The sequence below is a fragment of the Myzus persicae genome, unplaced genomic scaffold, assembly GCF_001856785.1.
Source record: "Myzus persicae strain clone G006 unplaced genomic scaffold, MPER_G0061.0, whole genome shotgun sequence".
Classification (NCBI taxonomy): Eukaryota; Metazoa; Arthropoda; class Insecta; order Hemiptera; family Aphididae; genus Myzus; species Myzus persicae.
In genome coordinates this window covers 1,556,048-1,574,929 of record NW_019100581.1, presented here as the reverse complement: position 1 = coordinate 1,574,929, position 18,882 = coordinate 1,556,048, and the positions used below count along the sequence as shown (strand labels likewise).

Here is an 18,882-nt window from a genome sequence, read left to right as displayed (position 1 = left end):
CAATATGATGGATATTAGTTTAGAAAAAAAAACAAATAGTCAAAATTAAAAAAAAATGTTACAATATTTTGCACGGATCTAGTTAGTACGTCGTATTAATAATTATTAACAAATCATGTAAATAAATAAAAACCAACATCAAAATTAACTGAAAAATGATTGTAGTATATTATAGTATTATTATACCTATCATAACTAAGTATACTTGATTCATTCAATAATATAATTTTACATAATATGTACAGTATTTTTTTTTAGTAAGAAAAAAGACATTAAACGCTAAAATAGAAATTTTTGTATTAATTTTTGTTTCTACTTTTTTATGAAAATTATAATTTGTTTATTTAACATTGGTTTTCCTAGATATTTAAGAAATAACTAAAAGATGAAAATATTGTAATACAAATGCAGTTTCGTGAATTTTTTTATTCAAAATGTGCGTTTTCGCATGCTTAATTTGGAAATTCTGGCCAGAACATTTCAAAACTTCAAAATCTTGTTTTTCAGTTTATAGAACCTATAGTAAAAATACATTTATCGTTCTTTGCATGATATCTCAGTGTTTTTGGTTTTTTCGAAGTACTTTAATATGCTGATGTGAATTCAATATAAGTTTTCTCATGCAATTTTTACACCAGTTACAAAAAAAACTGAAAGTATACCTGTGCAATATAGACACATTTTTCACAAAATGCATAAATTAATTTTACACTAGCTGTAGTTGTTTCGTTTGCTAATAACAATGTAATACGGTATAATAATACCTATCAAATAAAAACCAATTAAATAACATAACGAAGACCTTTATTGTTGGAATTCTAGATAGAGTTATGACTTATGACAGTATGGACATCTCATGTTTACATGTATAAAATTATTATTATTTAAACTCGTCCTAAAAAACATCCCTTTTGATTCGGGGTTAGAAAGAGTTCAACACTAATGTAAAACCAACACTTGGTCAGACACACCAAAGCATAACTTTCATCTGGACAGTTGGATTATTATACAAACTATGAAAAGTAATAAAACGTTATACTGTAATTCTATTTATTAACATTTTATTTAGTTGTGATTGCAGTGTTGTGCGTTATTTAGATAAAAATATATTTTTATTTTATCTAGATAATATAAAAATATACAGTGTGTTTTTATATTATCTAGATAAATACAACTGTCATCTGCAAATAATCAAATACAATTTCTATTAATAATTTCACTTGATTTGTTCAGTTCATCTAAAATTTTTAAAAATTTTAATTTAATACAACATGTCAAATGCCACAATTAGTTCACAGTGCATCATACGAACTGCGTATTTGTGAAATGTTTATATGTTTGAAACCAAGCAAAATGAATTGTTAATTTTTTTTAGATTTAATTATTTGCATTAATTAATTTATTTTATTTTATTTTTATTTTTTGTTTTCATCACAATAAACTATCATTACTTCATTAAAAATTAAAGTTAAGTAAGCGCGACTTAGTTTGGCGTGGTTTTTGGCATTAGTTAGTAGTTACAAATGTCTTCTAAACCACCCGCGTTCTTAGTTACAAATCTCAGCCGCACACGCATACATGTGTTCCGAATTGATCGTACCCTCCTCCACAATAAAATCTGGCGAATAACCATGCAGTCGATGTCATAAAAAAAAATGTAGTGTAATTAATAACGATTTAAAATGTTTAATATAATATCAATACAATGCATTAATGTTACTTTTATTCAAATTTATTAACCTGATCTATATTGCGTTTGTATATAAAATAAACATAATATTAGCTATAACTATGTGTATACTTTATTATTAAATATTTTAATTTATAAAGTCTTTAAAACCTAAGTACTTTGTAATTATCTGTTGTGTTTGTATTTTATAAAGTGGTTATCTTACATTTTGTCTAGATAATGTTAAAGTTATCTGTGCACAACACTGCAGGTAGCAACTAGTAGACATGCCCTAGCTATAATTCTTATAAATCCTTCTCTATCAATATTATATTATGTAGGTATATAACATTTCTAAGCATACCTTACGTCCGAGATACCTAGTTATCCTGTAAGTTATTAAAGTGTATAAGAATAATACATTTGCGTGTATTGTATTTATTCGATTAAATTAGAAAAAAAACGTGTACAACCATATTTTACGAACCTAATCTAGGGCGTACGGATGATTATACATGTGTACCCACTGTGTTTGGTAAATGATTTTTCAATACTTCTGATGACTGATAGTCAACCACACAATGTGTAGAAACTTCGAGAATCTGTCACGCCTCATAATATAATCATTGAAATATCTGTAAAAATGTTATATTATCATATTCGCGTTCATACCTATTATAGTATTCTGCGTTATAGTTAGTATCACGAATATTGGGTTTGGGTTTATTTTCTTCTTCTGCCGTTTCTCCGCCACCGGGGGGAGGGGGGGGAGGGGGAATCACAATACGCATCGCATAATCGCACGCGCACAGCCGACGATACATTTACACCCGTTAAGAAGACTACGCTCGCTACGGGTCGTTGAGTCCCGACGCCGCCGCTCTTATTCAGAGCGATTCCTCGGGGACCTCGTTTTATTCCCTTTTTACCATTGCGCTGCACATAAGTATTATATTATGTGCAGTCGGCGAGCGTTTCTCGGCGGCTGCGGCGACCTGTATCCAATTAGAAGTAAAGATTCACCGCCGGCGAGCGATTATTCATTTCGCAAACTCCATACATATATACACACGTATACGCATAGGTGGTGTAATGCATATATATATATATACGTATATATTATGCATCCACTCGGTACCCCGCCACAAGCCAGTTCACCCTGAAAAAGATGGCGGATCGCGTTGTTTCTCACTTGTGGATTTGGTGTATTTTGTTGTGTGAAATGCGAGTGTGTATTCCGGCTGGCATCATGCGTTTATATATAATATAATAGCTGTCCCCGGGGTGTTCGGTAACTGGTAAGGGTATGTAATCGGGACGCTGCAAATATACTTGCGGGCATAAAATATATAAGTCAGTGTTTGGACTGCTGATCGTTTTTCTATAGAAACGATATACTTACGATATACTTATGCGTTTCTCGTCGCATCTTCGATCCCACCTCACCATCTCTCGAGAACAAAAAATAATAAAAAAAGGCGTTCGCTCACTGCAGACGGGGTGGTTCGAGACTTAAACGACCATCGTACCAGTGATCGGATGCTGCGCTACAGTATTTTTATGTATATAATATAATAGAATGCCTGGGAATACTGAGAGAAGGGTTTCGTTCCAGAAATAGACAAAAAAAAATTCCAACGTTTTGTACAAAGTATGAACGTTATAGGTACCGCTATAGCAACTGCAGTGAGGGACGGTGCATTACACGTGATTCTGTACGACTATGCATCGATTAAATAAATATTACTTCGTCAACAAAAATGTTTTTTTATCAAACTGGTCCAGTGTCTCTGAAAAACAATAAATTTTAATAATAATTTAATATAATGATGATTTTCTAGCAACACTGCGCCGGTACAACGAACTGCCGCTGAAAATTATTATTATTTCAGTGATCGACTCCAGAAACGAGCAACTTCACTGGGCATCATCCGTGTAGGTCCTCCGACATTGATACTGCCCGTAAGCTGTTTTTTTTAAAAATTATTTTCCTTGTTTAATGTTAAAAATAATAATAAGCTTCGCAAAAATATCGACCTATAGATAAATTATTTTTATCACCTACAGTTAGGTTTTATGTAAGTCCATTATTTAGTATCTGCATGCATATGTGTGGTTAATTAATTTTACATGGTTGTAAAATGTACAAAAAATCCATTGTTCCTTCCAACCCTTTGGCATTTTTCATTTTGAAAAATGACCAACTATACATAATATTTGACATAAAATAATATTGTAACTACTCCCTCACTCTTACGACGCCTAATAATATAATATGTATAGCATAGGTACGTCATTTTATCTCTGTACCTGCATTATATCATTAGTATAATTTATAAATTCTCGGAAACTGGAAGATCAAAGTTCATTAGTAGGTACGATAGGGTAATTTTTGAAAATGTATAATTGACTGGTTCCTCATTCAGTATATACACAAAAATCAATTTCAACGCAGCAAAAAACTGCTGCTATATCAAACTTTTTTTTAAGCCTAATGGAATTATCCACGTTAAAATACACACATTTAAATTTCATATGCTTGACGACTTCAAAGCACGTAGTATTTAATATCACTCCGCACACATATATTATAAATTATAATATACTAATAAGCAGGTGCACATTACACATTTTACGTATTAAATATTAGCCACTTTTATCTATTATCTATAATATAGGTATTGTGCGATTAGGCTGCACTTATTCATCTCGCATTGCTCCGATGACGCGTATTATTTACTTTAAATGGAAATATGAAATTCAACGCAATCGAAATAAACTCAAAACGTGTTCACAATATAATTCAAATCGATTAGCGCGTAAATTATAGTTTATTTTATTAGAATACGTGCAGTGTTCGCCCATAAATTATCGAGCAGTATCGTACGACCGCTGCGGGGAGGTGGTGGCCGACTGGCCGAGAAGACGTATGCACCGTTGCAGATAGTGAGCAAGAGGTATGTCTTAAGAGCGGAAATATTATTATTATATCCTGTCAACCTGCTCGTACATTGTTATTTCAGAGTTAAAATCTGTGCGCTGCGGTGTGTTTCAGCGCGTACATTTATACATAGTACATAATATATATATATATATATACACATGTATCGTTTGCAGTATCGTTTGAAACGGACCTGCTCCACAAATATCGCGAACAACAATATTATACGTATATATAGGTACGTTTGCCCGATGCGGAATAAAATTTGGGCGGCATCTAAACACAGCTGGCGCTTACGATCATAATATTGTAATAGTTGTATAATTAACTGCGGTGAATATAACTTGGAAATTGTAATAATTTATAGTGGTGTTTCGGGTCGTACGGGCTAAATAAATAATACCAAGCTGCCAATATCTTCGAGCGCTTTGTCAAGTGTACACACATAATACGCATACACACTGCATGTACTCGTATGCGTATATTATACTATTCTCTCGTCGTATGTACATATATATATATACTTATAATTGTTATTAATCATGTTATGCGTTGTTATTGACGCGAGAAATGACTCTGATGATATTTTGAAAAATCCCGTTTTTGGTTGGCGTCTGTCAGTATAGGTGTATGTTATTATAGGTACATTGATTATACGTCGACGTCATTCCCGAATCCTCTTGCTTGTGATATTTTCGGTTTACCCACCAAGTCGTCACAGAGACTTGTCCAGGCCAAACTATCTTTCGTTTTGTTTCGAAACGAGTGGGCGACGATGACGACCGCGGAGGAACAGCGCCGCACTATTTGTGTCACAGCGATTGGATATCACACGACAACAGTCGATCGAATAAATACATTTCTCAGTGACTCGATTCCGACCTGTTTCGACGACGACGTATACTGTGCCCAACACAATGCCATATCGAATCGATATTTGATACATCGGTAGTCCGGTAGTCGGTGGATATCGGTGATATCGTCGCACCATAATTTATGATACTACGAACGTTTATGGAATAAATTGCAATAAATGGCATTATCATTTGCAAAAAAATTAAAAATTAAACGGCGAAAACCGTATGCACCTTCTGGCAACGAGTGAAGCAGCGCGGGGCCAAGAACGAAATCCGATTTCTTTTTTTTTCGTAATTCCTTTGATATTTTATTATACATTTAAAACGAATAATATTATCATAATAATATTGTTCCGCTGTAATACAATATTATATATTATGTTCGCCGTGGAAAAACACTGGTTATTAAATAGGTGGTTGGATACATTATGGTAATTTAATTTCCATTACTCTTGTTCACATACCAAACCGTGTTTACCAAAGGGGGAATTTTTTTTTACGCTCCACAACAATTCCTATTAGGTTGACATATTTTTGTTTGTATTTTACGTGGCCCCATTTTTTATTAATTATTACTGCTGCGACAGAGTTGATTACGATTCGAAGTGTTCGTGGAAAATTGTGTGGACGCATGCATTACCTATATTATTATTAGTTATTACTACACGTGGATGAATACCATAATAAACCCAAACAGCTATTATTAGCACATTTCCACAAACATTTCCAAGAACATTTATTTACATGAATTTCCGGGAAGCGTTGTGAAAGAAACGTCCCACGCGATATTTTTTGATATTTTAATATAATACGAAGACACGCGTTGTTTGGCTTCGATTTTTTACGAAGTTTATTTTCCATTTATATCTGAATGGATGTTAATAATTATTTGCATCCGAAAAATATAATATAATATAATGGCTCATTCATTGTGGCAGTCACGAAGTCACGACGGTGTATCCTGGAGCAGTGACTCCTGACATCAGATAATATGACATTCCGTATGAATATTTAATATTTTCATCCCGAGAGATAGTACAAGAACAAAGCTGAGACAACTGACAGCTAACAGTTTTACGAATTAATCATTTCAAAACTTTTAAATTTAAATGTAATGATAAATTTGATGAACAAACGTTTACGTTAAATATAAAATATTTAGCCTTATTTGTAAATCGATTTATGTGGTTTATAATATGTATGACGAATTTGCGATGGACATTTCTTACATAATCTTTATAGGGCTGAAAACAAATCCGAATTCTACTGGACGCGATCGAAGTCATATAGGAAACCCGTTCAAATGTAGAATAATAATATACAAGCTTCCGGTGTGCCCTGCGGGAGGCCTTGATTCTTAGACCAGGCCGTAGCGTTAGTTATAACGTCATTTTACCGGATATTTGTGTAGCGTGTATTTGTTTTTATAGCTATAGGGATTAATATGTTAATTCGCGATATAATGTATTTTAATTTATTCTAAAAATTGAATTGTATTGTTATCTAAACAGGCCGCCGGTATAGTATGTAACGGTATACATACCTATGGTTAAAAAAACTTCGCAAAATGTCTCGCTGAATTATGCTATAATACGCGACTGAAACGGACTAGAATCAAGTCTTATGTCATCGCATGTTCAAATAAAACCAATCATTTTCTTGTTGCGCGTGAAAATATTGTATTCGACGTCTAAGTATTGACTTACCACGAGTACCTACGCGAGCACACTAATATCAACGTCATTTTTGGAATTAAATTGAAATTATAACCCACGTGTTATCGTGTACTTATTTATAATGAGTTTTTCGAATTTTTCATCAACCGTATTAAAAATGAGAACGCAGCTTCCCATCAAAGTATTCTGAACAACTTATTTATTATCTATATTGTAGCCTGTAGGTTACGATTGGTGCATTCGCGCGAAAAAAGGTACCTAACAATGCGAAATAAAATTAATTAATTCTTAAGAAAATTATATTTTGTTCACAATATTATTGTTCGAAATCATGATTCCGTTTGAAATCTATGTACGGAAGGGTTTTCATTTTTGATCCGACTAGTGCAGCCACTATCTATCAGTTGCGCGGTGACAACATTTCAAACCATGCGGGCAAATAGCAAAAAATAAAAAAATAGCGTATAATATCACACAGCCAACGGAGTTCTAGGGCTGACGCAATATTGCATCAGGTAAACACCGGTCGCCACGCCACTGGCAGTCATACCTATGTAATTAATACATACAGCAGTCTTAAACACAAGTAATACAGCACAATATAATATTAACTCGATGTAATAATAACAGTCTGCACGATATTATTATTATTTGATTGCGTGCATAAAATTTCTGTTGAAAAAATACATGATAAAAAAAAACTTCTCAGCTGAGTTTCTCTGCGAATTCGTCGACTTCCGGCCGTGCAGGGATAGGTTTATGGACCAACAACTTTTCAGACACAAAATATGATTGGTTAAGGAAGTAGTACACCATAATGTACATTACATAATATACCTCTAATGAAAAAGAGACAGTTAAATATTTCTCCAGCGGCATATTATTCTTATTGTTTAGCTATTGTTCAGTCCGTGTTCATACGCGTGGTCAAGTTGACTATTTGATAGGTACGTAATTATACAGTATACACCACTGTTTGTGTTTGTGTTTAATATTTATTTTTGTTCATAATATTCATTTTTTTTTTTTAAGTATCTATGTTTTTATTTTTAATATTTTTCACCCCGCCGAGGCTGTCTGAGTCAAACTATATAGGTACATGACAAAATAATAAGTGCTGCATAATGTTATATAAGCCTACCGGTTACGCTCGTCCTTAATCTGTACTTCATGCTTATAAGACCTACTTAAGTAAATCTGTTAAATTTTGCAACTATACCGTCAGCCTGAAAGTGAACATATATTATACCTTCGATTATTTTACAACCATTTTTATTAGTCTTTCGATATCGTATAGAATATATGTATATATATATATGTTTAGTCATAGCTGGCATATATATAGCATAATATCGATTTGCCCATTTTTTCAGTACCTCATAATGTTATGATACATTTTTAATGCACTTCAATAATACTATTATGGTAATTTGGTCTTATGAATAGAAAAATAATCAAAACCAGGGTTGCTAATTACTAGATTATTAATGGTATCTGAATAAATCAAATGATAAAAAGTATAATATACATTCTATTGATGACTTGCTGAGTTTTATACTTGATATGAATCCCAGTAATTTGAGGATGTTACTCTATGTTCCAGGTTGAGAGATTCTGAAATTTGGTTTTATATTGTCAATTCTAATCGTCCTCTCTTTCTCGTATGTTTGCCGCAATAATGTGAAATTTCAGAAATTCAATATTCAAGACATATTTAAAAAGAAATTTAAAAATTAAATTTTATATTTTAATAACGCTTATATTTTTACTTAATGTGTGTAAAAGTTAGAATTATTCATTGAATTTTGAAGTGTATTTCAGAACATCAAAAATATGATGTACAAATTGTATTAACTAAAATATTTTGTTTTTAATCATAATTATCAAGTACATAGGCAATGGTAAAATATAATATTTAGTATAGAATTCGCAGTTCTGCTATTTTATCGCGACAAGATTAATGTGAGTAAAAAAAACATTTTCTTGTTACTTTTCTTCTAATAACATCACTAGTTCTCGGCATTTGCAGGTAAGCATATGTGCTTAGTTGTGAGTGGATTCCATATAATATGATCCATATTATGGGGTGTTCCTTTTATCTTCATAGGGTTGGTTTTTCGAGGCCTATTCTGTTATTTTTAACGGTGGCTTAATGTTTCATTGGTATGTTGTCAGGGAAGAAGAGCCAATAGGCAATAATAGGGACCTAGTTCTTTTAATTAAATTTAATGTGGTTGAAATTTTGAGCTGTTATTTTTTCACCAGTATATTACAAGAAATATAGAAATGTTATATAATATACCTGTCGTTGGCCATTCTCTCCCATTATTTTATTAGTATACGATGTTCGTTTGACCATGCTTGTCGAAGATCTCTATTATATACATATATAAAAAAAGAATGGGGGACGAGGTGACCGAGTGGTCTGACTCTTCCGCTGCGACGCAGCCGGTCGCGGTTCGATCCTCGGCCACCGGGCGGCATTTTTCTCCGGACAATTCGCGGTGACCGGAGAGCAAGTGCTGCCATCCCCCACCCCCGGGGCATGGCAGAAACCTACGGGTGCCCCATTCGAAATTCTGCCAAAACAAACACACACGTGTTCCCCCTACCGTTCCAAAAACCTACAAACCATCAATACAAAAAAACCTACAGTACCTACTAATAGCTAATGGCCTCAGTTGCCGGGCTCAGGATCAATTAAAAAAAAAAAAAAAAAGAATATAGTTTATATTACTGTAAGATACAATTTGTTTGATTAATTGTTTGGGAAAATCATATTTTAATTTAAAGTCTAGCTTAATTTGATCATTAAATAATATTTTATATAACAGCTGGCCGCTTCTATACTTCAAATAATTGTTACGACCACCTCGCGTTCGCTCCAACATTGAGTTCTTTGTGTCGCGTTAGTGATTCATTACTGAGCTTCATAAATTTCTTAGATACGGTGTGCAGTTTCACGTCTGGAAAGGGTTAGATTCTGGGCCTCTTGGTTGATTGAAGATGAACAGTTGATTTTTGGAGTTGGTGTTTATTTAATATCCTCCTAAACAATTAATTGTGGACAAAGTGCGGAAGAACTCTACCCGAGAAATTAACTATGCACGCCAATACTTTGGATCTGGACTTAAAGTGCCAGTGGCGATTTTAGGGCAAAATACCAGTGCATAAACCTTAAGGAATAGGTACTGGGAATGGACTTGGCAGGGCGTGTTTGACTAAAATTCTAATTATATAGGGTAGTGTGACTAGTATTTATACAGAATCTCGCCTAGCTATACACGCTAGAGACTGAGAGGCGGGCGGGTATCAAAGGCTGTACCCTTCGACTTGTTTGTGGCTCGAATTGTTATTGACAATCATAGTTAATAATATGATAATTCTAAGAATTTATGAGCAGGTTTGCCGAGAATGTGTTGCTTTCGGCAACTCTGGCGTGATGTTGCGTTCGTCGTTAAATTGTACGAGTCAGATTCTCAGAATCAACGAGCAAGTCGGCTGTCGTGAATATGTTTGGAAATACAATAAGTAATAAAATATAATACATAATATTGTGAGATAAGGTAAAAGTATAAAACGATTCAGTCGGTTTACTACGGCGGCTACAAATGGTAAACTTAACGAGAACTGTTCACTCGACTCTGTAGTTGAACTTTTCGTTATCATCAAAAAAATACTGAACACAACCGAACCCACGTGCATCTACGTCATTGCCATTGTACGTATGCAAATAATTAAAATGTAGTATATTTTTCACGACGTTTGTCACTGGAATCATATTTACCGTTAATCTAATGTAAAAAGTATTAAAGTGTATTTTTTAAAATTATTTTATGCGACTATGTTTTACTGTCGTATAAAACATGATTTATTGCCCCTAGTCCATTCATTCGACTTACATCCGTGGCTATCCGTGACCCGTGTACGGGATCCGCAGGTTTTGTTTCAAGTCGTGAAAATTATTAATATTTTTCATCGGCCCTGCGTTGCCACGATAACAGAGATTAAGCGAGTTACGCGCAGAAACCAACTTGCTTGGCTGTCAGTCACGAGTGAGGGTTGTTCTAACGAATTTTTTATCGAGTTCAATTTAATCATTTTATATTTAAAGACGGCACGTTGCACACACTATAATGTGTATATTTTTATTTATCCTGATATAGTGTGTGTGTGTGTGTGTGTATGGGGGGGGGGGGGAGGTCACAAACATGAATGGCCGGTTGTCATCATAGATGTAATCGCTGGATCTGCTCCAAGGAGCGTATTGGATTTTGGATCGAAACATACCAACAAGTTCCAGTCTGCACGGAAATGCGACGTAGGCATTATTTTTAAAAATAATATGCAAGCACACTGTATAGTAGATTTTCCGGAAAGACTGTTTTTGGGTTTGAAAAGCTGTTGGTGGGTTCTCCTTCCCCCGGGTTGTATAATAGTTACGGGTAAAGTTTGTTTGGAAATTTCCGGTTTTCGAATACAGCCGGCCACCGGGTCAAAACCGTGTTTTGGGTCACGGGAGTAGGATAGAACTATAGAAGAGCTTATGAATTTACTCAGATTAAATCTTCTATGTCGTTGTAGTCTCGCAGGTAAACCTGTGCCTATGATCTGTTCATGCAAAATAAAACTTTGGTGTAAAATATTTTGTATGTTTTTGTGTTGCACGGCAACAAAAAAAACTACGTGGTTCGTTGGGTGCAAGAGATAATATAGTTTCGCAAGTGCTAAACTCTACCGATACCGTTAAAATGTTGTGATATATTATTAAAATAAATTAATAGTCTTCAACAAGATATTTTTGAAATATGTAATATAATGGTTGGATACCTACCTAAAGCCTGTTATCCATTTTTCGTCATTATTAATCCCACGCGTGTTGTTTACCTACTGCTGCTTACTAACGACAATTATTTTACGAAATATATTCCACTACAATGATTAATAACGCAAACACCAGTTTTTTGAATAATTATTTTGTCATTAACTAATTTGGTTGGCTTTTAAATAGAAGTTTTGGAATTGTTTATTGTTGCTATTGCCGTTTTTAATGTAATTTCTTATTTAAATCTCATTCATTTTTATGGTTTTTCGATTATTTATTTCCTCACATTATTTAAAACCACACAATAGAATGAATTATTCTCATATTAAATTGAAAATAATCAAATAATGTTATTATGACGTATATTACACTGTATAGTTAATGCATTGGATGATCTTTTATTATGAACCATTCGATTGTAAATTACATTTCCATGGGTTTGATGTGTTTTAGTATTTTTTTTTTTAGAAACCTTATAATATTTTGTGTGTTTAATATATTTTCTATGGTTTGTCTATTTTGTTACGTCATAAATCAAATTTTAAATTTTATATCAGAGGTTCAGTTTTATTTTAATTCAATTATTCGATACTGTTTATTTCATTAAACCGTTATTTTTGTTTTATTCAAAATTTTTTTTGGCGAGATTATGATTATAATTAAATATTATATAATTTAATATAATACAAACTTTTTCTGATTTAATTAAAAATATAACTTAAAAAAAATTGTTGATGAAAATTGATGAATTAATAAAAATTAAGTTGAATGTTGATGTTTTTCATTTAATAAGAAAAATGTCACTAATTTTATCTGAATAAATGACGAACTTAAAAACTCTTTTAAAAATCCATTTCTATGACATTTTCAATTGTTTGATGTAACAGCCACTTCGTCTAAATATAAAATCACACATTTGTTAAAAGATAAATATTATGTATAAAAAGGTATAACGTTTTGTTTTTATTAATGCAACATTTGAAATTTCAGAATATGCATTGTACATTGTAATTTTCTATTCGAACTTATCACTCATAACTACTCGAATAATTGTTCAGAATTCACTTTAACATACATTGATTTTTATTTTTCCCAAATGTTTAATTTCAAAATATAACCTACATTCTACAGTTATTATTACTCCAAAATTTTATTAAGGTGGTATTAAACGAAAAAAAAAACAAGTTTGGTATATCCGTTACAGCACAACAATACTTGTGACAGCGTTTGATTTTCAACGATAACTTTTATATGGATGGTTGGTCAAAAATTGTTCGTAGTTATTTTAAGCTTATTTTAAGAAGGTGTATACCTTCTTTAGCTATAAGATGCGCCGAGTAGTTGAGTTACATTTACCGTAATATAGGTTATAATAATATCCCCCAACAACATTTTATAATATTATTCTTTTTTATTTAACACTATATATTGTTCGAAATCGTCTTACTGTTAGTAGGCGCACCACTGTTTGTCTTCTTAAAGAAACTACTGAATCTGTTAGCCGCCACCTTCCCTCCTGCTAGACCGTACAGAACTGATTTGGGTGCCATATTTATGGCTTTTCGGAATAATCCCGCTGTAGTACCATCGGTTTCTGCGAAAAAAAATCATACTTTTCAAACATAGATAGCCAGATAGGTACCTATATTGTATTTGTTTCGCTTTTCCTAGTAATGCAATTTCAGATTAAACGACTGCGCAATAGTATAGCTTAAACCGTTTATTTATGTTTAACCGCTTGTGTGGTAATGTATATTGTTCACCAATCAGCAAGGGACGTGTAAGATTTGTACTCAACTGCAATTTATCGAGTCGTATATGTAAGTATGTCACGATCAAATTGCTTACCGGACGAGCCAGGAGTTTTCGTCATTCGATCGGCTTCCTTTTGGATATCTACGTTGACACTTTCCATTTGATCGTTTGCTTTTCTTACGCCAACCGTATATACAGCCATTAACGCGTTGGCTACTGACTTGGGAACGACAGAACTTAAAACACTAGTTTCTTGATCTATTCGGGTTTAAATATTTTAATTAGTTCATTAGAAAATTTGTGTTTGAAATGCATATATGGTGTCAAGTTATAAGTGCTTATAAATTATTATCCATTTAGTTGTTTTTATTTTATAAGCTGATTAATACATTTATTTCCATTTTCGATATAGAATATCATATAGTTTAAATGTTGCTTTCATAGTTTCATGGTTTCATCAGATTTGAAAGAACGATAAAAAGAATTACGTTGACTTCATAGAAATAATTATCTTACCATTATTTTTATTCATTTCATCTACGATCTCGTTTTTAAGTTGACTGAAGTCTACGCCCAAGTAACTTTTAATTTTCACATCTGCATACTCTTTCATTGCAAATAACTTTTTAAATAACTCGATGTTTTGTATAACATCAAATATAGTTAATTTGTTTTGGGCAGGATCACTACCCTTTGCTAAAATGAACAATTATACAATAGTTTTGATATAATGTAATTACATAATATTGTGTAGTGTATAATGTACATATAGCCTATAGGTACCTAATATAATATGTCTATATATTGCTTATAAGTAAACAACAACATCATACAAACATCTATACAAGCATATAATTGTATATAATTATTATTGATATAGATTGTAATGATATTAGGGATAAGGCCTACGTGCATAAAAAATTACTAAGTGTGTTTTTGAAACAGTTTGATCAACTATATTAATCTATAAGACTATAAAAAATTATTAAACATGTACGATTTATAATTTAACCAATATTCATGTAAGTTCCTATTTATTTTTTAAAATTAATTGAGTATTCATAATATGGTTGACTACTGCCGTGAATTTTTAAGTTATTTATTATTATGTGTATAATAATAAATTGTTATTTTAAAATTCTATTACTAAAAAAAAAGTCAAGTTATTATTGTTAAAACATAATTGTATGGAAACATTATTATTTAATACAAATATGTGTGTACGGTATATAACCTCATATATCTGAAGACTAAAAAAATAAACATTTATTAGTAAAACGATTCCAAATGTTATATTAAATATGGAAAGCAAAATTGTTAATATAAACTTTTTTGCGATGGACAACATATTTTGTACTCCACAAAGTGTGGTCAACACTTGTCCATGTCTTACCGATTTCATAAATATATGCTTTCCTTTGGAGTTTGGAGCTCTTAGTACTAGTAATAATATTCTACGAAGTGTTATTCGTTCATAATATTATATTTAATGTGATATATATTACAGTAGGTGAGTGTACGCAATTTATACTTAGTATTGTATTATGAAAAATTATAAAAATATTGACTTTCAATATTAGTACCTACCGTTTTTAATTTTTTGCAGTTCAGCGACAAGATTATCTATTACATTGACTTCTGGACCACCTAAGAACTTTAACATTTCTACTCTGACATTTGAATGATTATCAAGTGGAAATATTTTCGCCATCATTTCGTTATTATTGAGCATATCAATTATTCTTTCGGTATTTAACCCTGATATAGAGCCGTTGTCTTTTCCTAAAAATAAACATAAAAAAGGCTAAAATAGCTCAGGTATTATGAATTCTGTTAAGATGGTGTTGCGTAAATACTTTAAACGCTCTAACTTTTGAAATGTAGTTATTTCTTTGATAAACTGCATATCTTGTGTTACGGGGTATATATTTCAATTTACTTGTAATCAATAACGAATAATAATAATTGAAACCGAGTGCTTGTGTCAGCAAATAACATGTATATTATGTTTGCGATCTTCATAATGATCACTGGAAATATCTGGTTAGAATTCCCGATATCGTTGTAATCGTTTGTTGAACCGTTTAAAGACTTCTTCTGGTTCTAGTTCTACACCGCAGATTCATCGAGAAATTGTCACGAGAGCGGTTTCGTGACATTTGATTATCCAAAAATCAACCGAATTGAAGTCATCCGATCCGTGAGACGAATTTAATTGAAAACTTTACGATGATTTGTACACCTGGCAGAATAAAATAATTACAGCAGACGGTTTGACTTTCCACCTTAAGTCTTCCTTCATACAAGTTTTTCCATTTTTAAACACTCGAAGTGAGCATTGCTTTAATTCTTGATAACGTCTTCTTCGTAGCTAGCCAATATTTGCTAATGAATTTCGATTCAAGGTGTATTTTGGATTAAAAACTTCAGTTACTGATCAATACTCGTTGACGTATTCGAAACAGATTCAGTCCTTTTGACCGAAAGAAAGCACTAACACGCTACCTATATTTTTATACCGGGTTGCTTTGGGCTTAACTTTAATTTTATGTTATTTTAAAGCTAAATGCGGAACAACAAACAATGATACCATCGTTCCAAAAATTATTATATTAGGACACATTTAATATAATATGTTGCAGTGAATGTTAAGTGATATTAATTGTTCGTAGGTACAAATAGTTATGTGGAATTTGCATTTATTTTCACTAATATCGTAGTTTAAAATTGTTTGGATGACAATGGCTTGATTTTTGTTAAGATTTCTGCCAGATGTTTATCTAGTGACTAGTAATATTAATTAATACTTGTATTTAATTTTGTAAGAAGACCTAGGATTAAACTTCAAAGTTTAAATTTTAAACTATTAGTGCTTTGTGTATACTTTTAAAACAAATATTTATAAAATGTCTTACCTATCTCTGGAATCATATTTTCTTTTTTCACAATCTAATAATTAATCAATAATTAATCACGTATTTAAGCAATATTGTTGAATTTATTTGGATATAATTTAGATAAACAACATACTACACACAGTAGTTATATATACTTACAAGCATAACATAAGTTAGTAAACACATGAATTTTAAAGCGTCCATTGATAAACCTAAGAAAAAAAAATAATGTAAATTAATATGCTAAAATTAAAAATAGCTAACTATTTGACTTTCAGTAAGAATTCAATAAATAATTAATTAAAATGTATCATAATTTTAAAGTTTTTAATTCAATCACTTGTTATTAATCATATTATGAAATATCATGTGTTCAAAATGTTTTACATTTTATTTGATGTAAAATGTCCAGTTTAATTATAATACAAATATTTAAAAATTACTTTATACTGGCATAGCTTTAACTTTCATACTGATTTTAAATTTTTAAATTTTTTATTACAAATGATATGATATTGTACAGTATAATACACATAATGGACCTTTTTAGTAATTATGTATACACGAACAATCCAACGGTTTAGTGTACTTTGTTGCAATAACAATAGTCATTATAGGTATAAAATATTTAAATTGTTAATTATATTGACAAACTTTATACATTTATATTCAGTCTATTGCAAAGGGTGATAGGTACGTGTGTATTGTCACATTAATATGGCGACAACAATATTATTATTATCATTGCCTGGACCTACTATTGTAAATTGTTTGTATCGATCCAAAAATGTTTTCTCAAAACCAGCCCATAAATATCTGTATATGTGCATTTTCCGGAATTTGCTATTATTGTTTGGCGTAAAATAGATACTGTAGGCCATACCGGACAAAACAGTTTTCAACTCGATCGGCCCTAAAGTATGTTTTAGATATCAAAACGGCACAATTGTCGTCCGATTATTTTGTAACAATGTCGATTCAAATTCAAATAATTTTTTCAGTATTATTAGTATAGGTATTTATTTTGAAAATATCGTGATTATAAAGCAATTTTGACCATACTAAGTTTACTTATACGTCGTATAGTGCATACCTACCAAGTACCAATACATTGCAATCGGGTGTGTGCATTCCGGTTATACTTTTGCAATATTTTATTCCTAGAACTTTATTATTTTCAGTTAAAAATAATATTGAAGTCCACAGTTATTACGTCACAATAATATTATTACTGACCTAACTTCAAGATTCAACAACTCCGTCTTATAATTTCATATGGTATATTTGTATTTGCTGATCGAATGTTTTTGTTGTTCTTGTAATTTTTACTTTTTACCACTAGTGACATTCGGCAGTGTGTCAACGATTGCAGGCTGTCTGATGGAAGTGATAGGATCTTAAGCTTACTAGTGGTCAATATTAAATGTATTCAAAACGTAATTTTATGAACTCATGATAAAAATCAATTATGTATAGACTCATAAATGTAGAAAGTTTCATCATTGGGTGGCTGATATTTTTTACACGTTTATTGTATATAAATCGTTTTATGCTCATTGTGAAATGCATGAAAATTATGCTGAAACTAATGTTTTCGAAAACATTTAGAATTATAGTTCATGTTTCAACATCCAATAGCAAAATATTACTAAACTTCAACATTTGAAAAAATTCAAAACGAATGCGGTAATATTTAGTTGATATACCAATAATGAGTAAGAGTATTCATGATGATGGGATATCAGAGGATGTCAGTGCACTATTTGTTGTCTCTTCTTGACTAACGCCCAACTTTGAGCTCAGCCAATCCAATTTATTGTGTTGTTGGCTTTGCTATTAAGTCGGGTTCACTGCTACGTCGTATGTTGTATTGTGTGTGCCTTTTATCGTATTCTGATTGGCTGTTGTAATCGTGGTAACATTTACTAACCACGATCCACTGGAAAATATAAAGAGTTGGGCCAAGCTCAACTTTTGGACGAGATCCGACCGACGACGTCGCGTCGCAGGGAATCCGGCTTTATAGTAAATTGATCTATTATAGGTACAATTATTTGTTGAAAGAAATGGGCCCATTATACACTGTAATTATGTTGAAAGTGTTTTAGTGTAATAATCGACAGGTATTAGAAAATATAAAAGTGACAACGGGGGACGAGGTGACCGAGTGGTCTGACTCTTCCGCTGCGACGCAGCCGGTCGCGGTTCGATCCTCGGCCACCGGGCGGCATTTTTCTCCGGACAAGTCGCGGTGACCGGAGA

At 32.0% G+C, this 18,882-nt stretch overlaps 1 protein-coding gene across 1 annotated transcript in view; it reads right to left on the bottom strand.

Moving 5' to 3' along the window:
* Nucleotides 1-12,683: 12,683 nt before the first annotated feature.
* Nucleotides 12,684-18,882, bottom strand: part of LOC111034207 — a 12,668-nt gene continuing 6,469 nt past the window's right edge. The window contains exons 11-17 of the mRNA XM_022315309.1: nucleotides 16,780-16,832; nucleotides 16,639-16,672; nucleotides 15,311-15,505; nucleotides 14,240-14,419; nucleotides 13,817-13,981; nucleotides 13,416-13,562; nucleotides 12,684-12,864 (exon numbers count right to left, since the gene is read on the bottom strand). Coding sequence (XP_022171001.1) covers nucleotides 12,836-12,864; nucleotides 13,416-13,562; nucleotides 13,817-13,981; nucleotides 14,240-14,419; nucleotides 15,311-15,505; nucleotides 16,639-16,672; nucleotides 16,780-16,832 — 803 coding nt within the window. The 3' untranslated portion in view covers nucleotides 12,684-12,835. The remainder of the gene's footprint in view (nucleotides 12,865-13,415; nucleotides 13,563-13,816; nucleotides 13,982-14,239; nucleotides 14,420-15,310; nucleotides 15,506-16,638; nucleotides 16,673-16,779; nucleotides 16,833-18,882) is intronic.